Below are 10869 nucleotides of genomic sequence, written 5' to 3'. Positions count from 1 at the left end.
CCCTCCCACGCTGTCCTCAGACTCCCGCAGGCAGCTATTAAGTTCCCACGTGAGCTGAGCCTCAGCGCTGCCGAGACCCTGAAAACTGCTCGGAGGGAGCCACCTGCGCTCTGCACAGGACACGCTGAGGCCCCAGCCCCAAGCAGACTGGAGGCCGAGTCACCCACCTGGGGCTCCTGGACTGGCAGTGTCCCCGGGGGCTGCTGTCCAGAGGTCCCAGAGCAGAGCTACCCTCCGCCGGGGTGGGGCTGGGAGGCACCGTCCTTGGTAGGTGGGCCGAGTGGAGAGCGCCCAGCGGGTGGATGCTGGCGGGAGTCGGTCAACGCCCGGCTCTCCCAAGGAGGGCCTGTGCCTACGGGGGGGGGGGGGGGGGGGCCGGGGGCCAGGACTGGAAAAGCTCCCCTCAGCCCCACCCAGTGGCCGCATCCACCTGCTGACACTCCAAATTCCCCATGGCCCCTGCCAACGTCCAGGCAAGGCCTGCCTCCCGCTGTCCCCGCCCAGTCACAGCCCAGCTTTGGTCCCATCCCCCAAGAACACGCCCCGGCCCAGCTGAAGCCGCTGCAGCCAACGCGGAACAGCCTTCACCAGCGTCCACCACCCGCAGGGCCTCCCCTCTCACAGACTCCTGATTGGCAGGGCCGGACCCGAGCTCGGCCAACAAGGCGCCCGTCCCTCAGGAGCAGTGCACAGCCCGACCTGGGGCCGCATCTGGTGGCAGCGCCAGGCCTGCAGCGACTGTGTCCCCCCTGAACCACAGGAGGCCCCCCTCAGACCCCATGCAAGGCAGCCCGCTCCCCAGCTCAGAACCCACCCGTGGCACAGGCGGCAGCTTGGAATCCTGCCCTCGGGCCCCAGGAGGCCAGGGCCAGACACCGCCTGTCTGGGTGGCAAAACACACAGCGATGAAACAAGCCCAGTCGTAAGCGCAATTGTTACAGATCATGCTCCTCTTGCTACAGAAAACCAACCAGATTTGACATCCACCCATCTCTCCACACTTCCAAAGGTCAGAATCACAGGGATCCACACCGTGGCCCTGAGGCCTCGCATGACCAGACGTGGTTTTCCTGGCAACAGCGGCACCCGGAGGGGCAGCCCACACCTGGCTGTTTAGCCCAGGTGTGAGGGAGCCCCACCCACAACCCCAGATGTCAGGGGCCAACAGCTCAGCTCTCTCTCCCCCATCTCCCCCACCCCCGCCCCAGACAGGCTAGGGAAAGACCTGCCTTCACTGCTACCCATTTCTCAGGTTCCAGGAGCAACTACGGAGACATCGGGTCCAAAAAGGATGAGCAACTGGCAACCACAGGTGTTTGGTACACTGGACAGGGGCAAGTGACAGCTGGGCAGGTGGCGTCTGCGTCATGTGCAGGGACTGAGTGAGAGGCTGGCTGCAGGCCTCCCCAGCGGGTCCGGCAGTGAACACTTCTGGGCAGCCCAGGCCAGGCGGGCGAGCGCGGCCAGGCCCAGTCACTGGTGTCTTCGAGCCCCCCAGAGCGAAGCGGCGGCGGACCCAAGGCCTGCGGGCTCCAGGAGGGGCACAGCCTGGGGAACGTCGAGCGTCACCTTCCGGCTGTGAACAAACGCAGGGCCTCGCTGGACACCCTCCCGGACTGGACAGCAGGACCACCCGCCCCGGGGGGGGGGGGGCGAGGGCCTGGCGAGGAAGGGTGCCTGTGTGACAGACGTCTCAGGTCGACCCTGGCGCACGGGAAAAACCGGCAAGTCTGTGAAATGCCATTCTATACTCCATGCTTTTTTACCGAGACCCCCCCCCCACTCCACTCGGTGTCAGGAGGAAGAACCACCAATCACAGTGGGAAGGGAAGGTGCAGACAGAAGCTCCAGGAAGCTCCGGAGTCTCCCCGGGCCCGGTGCAGCCAGCACCTGCTCTTGGGCCGAGGCCACTCACTCACAGGCGGCTGCGAAAACCCAAGACAGACACTCGGGCAGAACGAAGCCCCGGCCAGAGATTCCTGAGGGGGTTACACGCAGAGAACAGGGCTGCCGGCCCCGCCGAGCGCCCAGCGAGAGCAAGTAGGCACAGGGCAGGGCTGGAGGGGCAGAACGAGGGCCAACTTCACCACAGACCACCTCCCGGGCTGTGGCCGCTGCCCTTGACCTCTACTCGTGCAGCAGGAACTTCTTGATGGGTTCCGGCAGCGGCAGTGCGGGGATCAGATGCAGGCGGTGTTTGCCGAGAGCTCTTCTCACCGCCACGCGGCACAGGTTCAGCAAGGCCCTGGGGACACCTGGACACCAGGGGGAGAAGGGGGGAGACGGAGGCGGGGGGTTAACTCCCCTCCTCACTCTGCGACCAACAGGCACGGAGGCGCTCTACCGGCTCCCTGGTTTCAGAGCGAGGCTCAAAAGCCCCACTGAGAAACCCCCCTCGCCCGAGGTGCCGGCTCACAGTGACAGCGTCTCCTCGCCCGTGTCCTGCCCCAGACAGAGCAGAGCTGGCCCATGAGGAGGGCAGGCCGCCGGTCTCCCTCCGGGTGGCCCAGACGCGCTGCGTCAACGCCTCCTGTGGCGGGCGTGGGCCCAGCAGCTCCACTCCCACAGCCCACCGACCAGGGCCTCAGGGGAGGCAGCCACTGGCTGCTGGGCTGCTGGCCGCTCCAGGGCGATGTGCCAAGGGCCACCCCAACGACATTCTGCGGGAGGGGCCGTGCGCTGTCTGTCCCCTCAGACGCGCTCCAAAGGCAGGTGCCGGCAGGCCCCGGGGGCAGGACAGAGGGGACCCCGATGTCTGCGTGGGAGAGCGAGCCTCCACCAGGACCCGGCCCACCAGCTGCAACCTCGCTGCCTGTCCTGTGAGTTCTCCACGCGTGAACGAGCAGACTGTGGACTTTCTAGAGGAGAGGGGGCCTCTCGCCCAGTCCCGAGCCGAGGGGAGGAGCGAGGGACCCTAGAAAACGGGCCTGCGACTTGCTTAGGGCAGGCACTCAAAACCCAAACAGGAGTGAAAGAATTTGGGGCCGCAGAGCAAAGAGACTGCGACTTTCGGAACCTGGAGGACACGTGCTTTCGTCCACTTCCTGGTATCGACTGCTGGTACCTAAGGGTTTTCTTCACAGAGAAGACCAACCCAGAACACCATTCGGGAAGGTTCCTGGCCCTAACGTGGATGCTGACCCGGTGCTTGGGCAGAGGGTTTTTAACTGGCCGCACCGGGGTTCACCGCACTGACCCGGACCGAGCGCAGGCCCGGGGCAGACTCAGGCCCTTACTTCTGGCCTCTTTGAAGAGCTGCAGGGCCTCCGGGTCCACCTTCCTCCGGCCTCGGGCCTCGGGGCCCAGGGACTCCCACCGGACCAGGCTCAGGTTGGCGCCGAAGTCTACGAGCAGGCCCACGAAGGCCGCCTCGCAGCCGTGCCGCAGGACGGCGTCCAGGACGCAGCCGGGCGCGCCCCTGGAGAAGCCCTGGGTGTTGACGGGCCCGTTGCAGTTGAAGTCGGGGTTCGCCCCCGCCTGCAGCAGCAGCCGGAAGCACTGCAGGTTGTGGTAGGCCGCGCTGATGTACAGGGGGCAGACCACCAGGGAGGTGAGGCGCCGGGAGAAGGGGGGCCGGAGGTCAGGGATCACGTGGTGGTTGATGTCCACGTCCGCCCCATACCTGCAGGGAACACAGGGACAGTCAGACCTCGAGGTGGCTCACGGAGCGCGACAGCTCACCCGGCCAGCAGGCAGCAGCGGTTCAGGACCCGCGGCCCACGTGCAGAGGCGGTGAGGGGCTCTTCCAAACCCTTCCGGGCTCGACACCCCACAGCCACTGAGAATCCTAAAAGGACAGCATCCAGATCCATCACCAAACCAGCAATCCCAAAACCTGAAAAAGGCCACACACACCATAAAGAAACCAACTAACTAATGTCACTTCTGCGCATCAACTTAGCCCCCAGCAAAACGTCAGCAGGACAACCCCATCACTCAGGACGTGCCAAGCCCCGGCCCCACGGGGCCGCTGCAAGAGCGGAGTGGCTGCCCCGACATCAGAGACTCTACGAGTATCTCCTGTCACATGCAGGGGTCTAAGGAACGAGCCGTGACCGTCTCCACAGACGAGAATGCAGGTGTGTGACGGAACCCAGTACTCACGCTCGTTCAAAAATACTCAGAAAAGGAGTAGGTGACAGGCGTCTCCTAGACACGAAAAAAATACATCCTCAACGCAGAAGTCGGCATCTTGCCCAACAGGAGCCACTGGGCTACCCTGCTAAGCCAGGCCCAAAACACACCCCACCTGCTGACTCGCTACTTTAAAGGCATCTTAAATAAAGTAACTGTTGGTGCAATTAGACAATTAACTGATAGAGAAGGCAAAGAAAGAGGTAAAACTTCCCGCTTTCAGAGGCTGTGACCACGTCTGGAAAACCCTAAATCAATGAAAATACAACTGACAAGCAGCAAGAGGTATATTGCAGGAACACAACATCAGCCCTGGCTGGTGTAGCTCAGTGGATTGAGCGTCCACAGTTCCCCGTGTCCCGGGGAGCCGGCACTGCCACTCAGAGCAGCGTGGGGAGAGGGGGGGAGAGGCTGCCCCCAGGCCTGTGCACTCACGGGACCACCAGCCCCCTCACTGACACCATGGCAGGCACCGTCTGACACTCAAACGCCAACATCACCCTCCGAGGCTTCCTGGGAGGGAGGAGGGAGACTTCGGGAACACACCCCAAACCAGCGGGAACGTGTTCCACTCCCTACAGTCAACCAATCACGGAAAGGAGAGTGGACTGCAAGCACTAGTATTTTTCCCTCATTCCTAGGGGTCTGTCTCCCGAAGTGTCTGTGATTTTGGGCAACACGACAGCCCTGCATCCACTCATAAAAACATGCTGGATGCAATCCAGTTCATTTTAATCCTGAAGATTTTCCAAAACCTCCCCCGCTTTTAATATCACTGGCAAAGAACCCTGGGGAAAACTCAGTAAATCAACATAACATTTGCACACACAGAAATACTGCCCCCCACCTTTTTTTTAAAAAACCTGAGCAGCACCTATCAAGGGAGTCTGTAAGAAATAAGTCGGGGGTTCGCTTGCAGATGCAGTGGTTATAAGAACAACGAGAGGGGAGGGCTGACAGAGTGGGGCACAGCACAGGGTGACGGAGGGCCCTGCGGGAGGGGGCGAGCGGGAGGCAGGGGTGCTCATGCTGCGCCCCCTTCCCCGCCAGTCAGCTGCCCCTTCGGAGGACACCGCACTCCCTGACAGAGCAGTGTGCAGAGCCTCACTGTGCCCCTGCAGCCAGGAGGGGACCGAGGTCCGGACAACTGTCCTCCAGAAGGACGCCGTGCGCCCCTCTCAAAGTCAGACCTGACCCCTCCCACAGCAGCTGTGCTCCACAAGCGGACCGTGACGCCCCAGAAGCCCCAGGTGGTTTCTGGGACCGAGGTGGAATCGCGCAGAGAGACCCACCCACAACATTCCGAGTTAGTGAGGGCTCGCGTCCTCCACGGGGCAGACGCATGGGACTGAGGCTGCCTGGCCCGAAGCCCCCACCCCTCTCCCCCTAACAGGACGACCACACCCCCCACTCACCTTTCCAGAAGCCAACCTCACAGCTAGGCAGACACAGAGCCTCTGATGGAACAAGTCCGGTCCCAGAACCTAGTTTCAAACCCACGTTCTGTGCTGGGCGAGGGGACGCCAGGTCCCTGCCCTCGAACCGTCCACCCCACTGCAGCCCGTCAGCACGGAACCCTTGCCTGGTCCCTGGACACGGAGAACCCGCTCCCTGCACTGCACTCTGACCCCCTCCGTGGGGGGGCCGCCTCCGGGGCCAGGGAGTGGGACGGGCACCCTGGGCAGCAAGGAGCCACTGGGTGGACAACAGGAACTGGAAAGGTCGCCAGAAGTCCAATCAGAGGAAGACCACAAACCACTGGAACCCCGAGGAAGGCCGTGGAACACAGACGCAAAGGGAGCAGTTAAGAAACAAAGAGAGACCCACCAGCAGCTGCAGCAGAATTCTTTTTTTTTTTAAAAGCATCCCAGACAGTCAAATGACAAAGGTGGGCACCAGGGAGCGACTTCAACCGGGAAGAGCGGGGCCGCAGCTGTGACACTGACCGGAGCCTCCAGGAAGCGAGGAGGCTTCTCACTCAACAAAACCTTTTGTGTTGATCAAGACCAATAAGAACTCTTATGAGCTAAATCAGCACCCAAGTACAGAACACAGAATCTACCAGAAATACCAGGGAACCACCCTCGCAGCTGAGACCAGACGCTCGGAGTCTCTGAGGTCCGGGCCGGCCCCCGGTTAGAAACCTCGGGGAGGAGCGGCCTGCCCGAGGCCGCCGCACTGCGCCCCACAGACGGAACCCCCGCAGCAGAACCCCCGCGGCCAGGACGTGCGTCCACGGCAACGGAAACCAGATGGTTAGTTACACTACCCAAACACGACACAATACAATTAGATGCAACTTTCTCCTCCGTAATGACAAGAATGGACAAGAAATCAGCTTCAACTTCACCTGTTTAAAAATGAGGAAAATCCTTAGTGGGTACGGCCAAGGCTATAAACAAAGATAAATTAATACCCTCAAATGTTTACATTGTTACAGAAAACAAAGAATAACCACTCAACTCAAAAGTTATGAAGATACAGTATTTTTAAAACAGAAAAAAGTAGCAATTAGTAAAAATAACAAAAGAACTGAAAAACCTAAGTAGTACCTCTTTTAAATGACTAATAAAATAAACAAACCCTCTGACAAGTCTGATTTGAAAGAGAAAAAGCAACACAGACTACAAGGAGCCAGGCCCCGGCTGACACGCCACGTGCCCCGCCCCCGAGGAAGGCCCCCAGGACCACGGGGGCTGGCTGTGGTACTGACCTGATGAGGGCCTGCAGGATGTCGGCCCTGCCCACCCGAGAGGCGTGGTAGACCGGGGTGCTGCGGTGGTGCCGGCTGCCATTGGGGTCGGCACCGGCCTCCAGGAGGATCTGGGTGCTCTCCAGGTGCCCGTTCACCACGGCCACGTACAGGGCCGTCTGTCCCTTCACATCCACCAGGTCCACCTCGGCCCCCTTCCGGATCAGGAAGTCCACGCAGTTCCCGTGGCCGGCAGTGGCTGCGATGCGCAGCGGGGTGCAGGGCAGCCAGCCACAGCACCAGACGGACTTCTCATTGATGCGGCTGGGAGAGAGCACAGGGCAGCCGGCACTGAGGGCGGTGCCGGGAGACCAGCAAAAGGCCCCGCCTGCCCTGGGACAGGGACTGGGAGGCGGAGGGCAGGGCCGGCCCATCAGCCAGCCATCCAGGGCTGTGACCATGCTCTGGAGAGTGTTCTGCCCGTGCATCCTCACCATGCTGGGCCCGGGCACGTGGCAGGACGGCAATCAAGGGCCCATTCTACAAAAAAGAAACCCCGCCCTGGCTGGCGTGGCTCAGTGGATTGAGAACCAGCCTGCCAACCGAAAGGTTGCCGGTTGGATTCCCAGTCAGGGCACAAGCCTGGGTTTTGGGCCAGGTCCCCAGTAGGGGGTGTGCAAGAGGCAGCCACACACTGATGTTTCTCTCTCTCCCCCCTTCCCTTCCCCTCAGTCTAAAAATAAGCAAAATCTGAGAAAGAAAAAAAGAGGGAAGAAAAGAAATCCCTCTGGGAGCCACCCACAGAGGTAGAATGAGACATAGCACTGGAACCGGGAGAAGAAGCAGGAAGACAGGAAAAGCAGGAGGCAGCCCTGGGGGCGGGTCTCACACCCAGGCGGGGAGAAGGGACAGCAGACTCTGCTACAGGGAAGGAAGGGCTGAAGCCACCCAGGAAGGACTGGAGGACTGGGCAGGCAGGCGGCAACAGGATGAGCAAGAATCGGAGCCTGCAGCGCGCGCACGCACACATGCCAGCATGACAGACAGCGTCCATCGGAGACAGATGACTGGGGACCTAAGAAGCCAGACAAGAGTACACCAGGAATGATGTCACATATGGTGTCACATATGGGGTTGGGACCCCAGGCCAAGGAAGCCGAATTCAGGCACACAGCCTCGGATACAGAGCCACAAGAGTCCTTGAAAGGGGCGAGGCCACCCGCTAACGCAGAGGGTGATGCTGCCACCTCAGTACTGTCAAGGAAGCCAACCCAGAGGGGCCAGAAGCCAGCAGAAAACATAAAGGTCCAGTGACAGTGGTGAACTTGAACTCAGTCCTGCCCGCACACCGGGCTGTGCACCACGAGTCTGGCCGTGTTCTCCTTCGGCTCCTCCGCTCCCCACCCTCTAAGACGGGAAAGTCTCCACCACAGGCCAGGCAGCGCACCCCCCGCTGGGGCGTGAGCCTCAGCCTCAGGTGGAACCGGGACGGCCAGGCCCACCTGCGGTAGCCCTCCTCCTGCAGCAGGCTCCGGAGGGTCTGCAGGTCCCCCACGTAGGCGGCGTCATGGAGCCTGGTGTCCTCACAGCGCTCCAGCGGGTGGTCGCAGAACTGCTCCCTCAGCCACTCCTTCAGATTGGGACCTGCGCTGGAGAAAGGGGCTCCTGTCAGCTCCGGGGAGTCCCGCCTACACCAACCAGAAGGGGGCGCCACCTGCAGCCACGCCCCCCACCCAAGAAGAACTCGTTCCCATGCTCTAGAAACTTCCAGAGCACAGGCAGATACAGGAAGTTTCCCTTAATGAAAGTAGCACATTCCTGACCCCGAACCTGACACAAACAGTACTTTTCACAGAGACGTTGGTGGGATGGGGGACCATGAGCCAAACCTACTTAACACAGACGATCCCAACCAAACAAGGGCTCCGTGAGCGGGAAAGACGCCAACCCCAGGCTGCCTCCGACCAGGTCTGGGGGTAAAGCTCGCCCCTCCCAGGCACCGTCCCCAGTGCAGAAGTCGCTTCTCACATTCTAGTCAGACCTGGCAGAAGCGAACACTGAAGGCCACAGGCCACTGCGCAGGCTGCCATCGAGGACCCCGTGGGGCCGCCACCCAGGCCCCCACTCCAGCCACGCCATAGTTTCACCCCACGACATGAACAAGTTTGAGGAGGGGGTGAGACTGAGAGTGTGGAGGGTGAAGACAGACAGGTGAGCGGGCGCCATGGTGTCTGCTGGGCCTGCCTGGGCCTCTCGCTACCCCACCGCCCGGGGCGGCCCCTCTTCGCCGGCTGCAGGCCGACGGCCACTGCAGTCCGTGTTTTGCTGCTCAGCTCCTCCAGTGACAGCTGTCACCCCACGGGCCTGCCAGCGTCAGGTGGGGATGTCTGAGGTCACTCCCAGGCCTGCAACCCACTGGGTAACAAGACAGCGCCTGCGTGGAGTGGGGCGGCTCCAACCTGACTTCCATGGGACTCCTGACTGAGAGGCAGCTGCCGTCCTCTTTGTCCATCCGACACCTCTCTTTCCACCTCTCACTCACATGAGATCATGTCCTGGCCCCCAAGGTCCTGGCTGTCCCTGGTGTCAAAGCCAGTACCAGCCAAACCCCAGGACGCAAGAGACTTTGGCTTGTTCACTGGGATGTCCCAGCTCCAGCCAATCCCAGGTCCTTGGTGACCACTTGCTGGAGCAAGGGAAGGAGGGTTCCTAAGTGTTACTTGCCAGGGTCTCCAAGTCAGCATCATACCTCAAACCAAGGTGCACTTAAGAGTAATAAGCTTCTTGGTTTATTAATCAAGACGAATAATCTCTTTGGAGGAGTATCTCTCCAAAGATACCCAGGAGCATGGAAGGCCCAGGGCACAGAGAAGCGGTTGGTACACAGGCAGATCCAGACGCGAGGCGAGGGGATCCCACCGCAGGTTCAAAGGGAGCCGATCCCGAACCCCAGGGAATGATGGTCGATCCCTGCATAGCCACTCGTGCAGAGCAGGGACATTTCCAAGGGAGACCCTACGTCTCATGGCTACTTTGGGTGGTGGTCGTGAGCCCTTCCAGCGCCTAAACAAAGTGCCAGAGCCGCCGCCTCTGCCGGCGGAGCCGGGGCCAGGCCTGCTGTGTCACTGACTGCGCTACCGTCGTCTGCGGGGGCAGGTGGATACGAGGCCCCTGCGTGCCCGGGGGTCCGGTTCTGGGGCTTTCCTGACCGGCGCCGGCAGAGCCTAGAGCGGCCCGTGTCCTATGTTTACAGTCGGGTCCTATGTTTACAGTCGGGTCCTAACGGGCTGACAGTTAAAACACAGGTTCCCTAGAAACCGAAACTGGCACGAGGGCTTCGCGCGAGCCCGAGGAGCGCGGTGACCACAGCGACCGGCCAGACAGACCCCCGGACGAGGACGCAGCGGCCTGGGCCTCGCCCCCGCGCCCGGGCGGCGGCGCGCACGTTACCTGCGGGGCCCGGTCCGGCCCGACCGTCGGGACCGCCACCCTCCGCCATGCGCGATCCCACCTCCGGCCGGTCCGCGGCCCGCCTCCCAGGTCCGAAAGCGCCCCGCAGACCGGAACCAGCGCGACAGCGACCACTTCCGGCGCCGCGGCTGGTGGGTCGCGCCGGAGGAGCGACTTCCGGGAGCGCGCCCTTCCCGCTCGGGCGTCCGCAGCGCCGCGCAGGGCTCCGGGGCCACGTCTCGCCTCGCTTCCTGAGGGGAGCGTGAGCGAGCCCGGAAACCGGGGCGCGCTGTCGGTCCGGGGTGCGGGGCCTGAGCACCGTGGCAGCGGGGGCGGCAGGGAAAACAAGCTCGCCGGGGGCGGGGCCGGACTCGCCTGCCCCGGGAGCCCCCGTTGGTCGGGGGGCGTGGCCTCCTGCCTGGAGGCCGTGGGCGGGGCCGTGGGCGTGTCCCCGGGCCGTAGTCCAGCTGCAGGTTGTCCTCGCGCGGTGGCTGGTGCCCAGGAGTGACTGTGGGTGAAGCGTGCGCCCACAGCGGCGGCCCGGCTCTACATGTCCGCGCTCAGCCGTGGGTTCAGAGCAGCCCCCAGAGCGT

General features: G+C 62.2%; 1 protein-coding gene across 1 annotated transcript; it reads right to left on the bottom strand.

The window, feature by feature from the left end:
- Nucleotides 1–366: 366 nt before the first annotated feature.
- On the bottom strand, nt 367–10421 carry ASB1 (ankyrin repeat and SOCS box containing 1). The gene is made up of 5 exons (XM_037161409.2): nt 10277–10421; nt 8329–8470; nt 6848–7150; nt 3237–3622; nt 367–2255 (listed from the first exon to the last, which is right to left on the bottom strand). Exons 1-5 carry the CDS (start codon nt 10323–10325, stop codon nt 2128–2130), a joined length of 1008 nt encoding a protein of 335 aa, XP_037017304.1. The 5' UTR covers nt 10326–10421; the 3' UTR covers nt 367–2127.
- Between the last annotated feature and the right edge of the window lie 448 nt (nt 10422–10869).

The sequence above is a fragment of the Artibeus jamaicensis genome, unplaced genomic scaffold, assembly GCF_021234435.1.
Source record: "Artibeus jamaicensis isolate MK-2021 breed Jamaican fruit bat unplaced genomic scaffold, CSHL_Jam_final contig_944, whole genome shotgun sequence".
NCBI classification, from domain to species: Eukaryota; Metazoa; Chordata; class Mammalia; order Chiroptera; family Phyllostomidae; genus Artibeus; species Artibeus jamaicensis.
This window is presented reverse-complemented; position numbering and strand designations above follow the sequence as displayed.

Excerpts from the sequence above, each read along its gene's own strand:
- ASB1 (XM_037161409.2), bottom strand. The coding sequence starts at position 10,325 with ATGGCGGAGGGTGGCGGTCCCGACGGTCGGGCCGGACCGGGCCCCGCA. Across the intron at positions 7,151-8,328 it reads CAGGAGGAGGGCTACCGCAG|CCGCATCAATGAGAAGTCCG; the intron begins GTGGGCCTGGCC and ends GCTCTCTCCCAG. Across the intron at positions 3,623-6,847 it reads ATCCTGCAGGCCCTCATCAG|GTATGGGGCGGACGTGGACA; the intron begins GTCAGTACCACA and ends TGTTCCCTGCAG.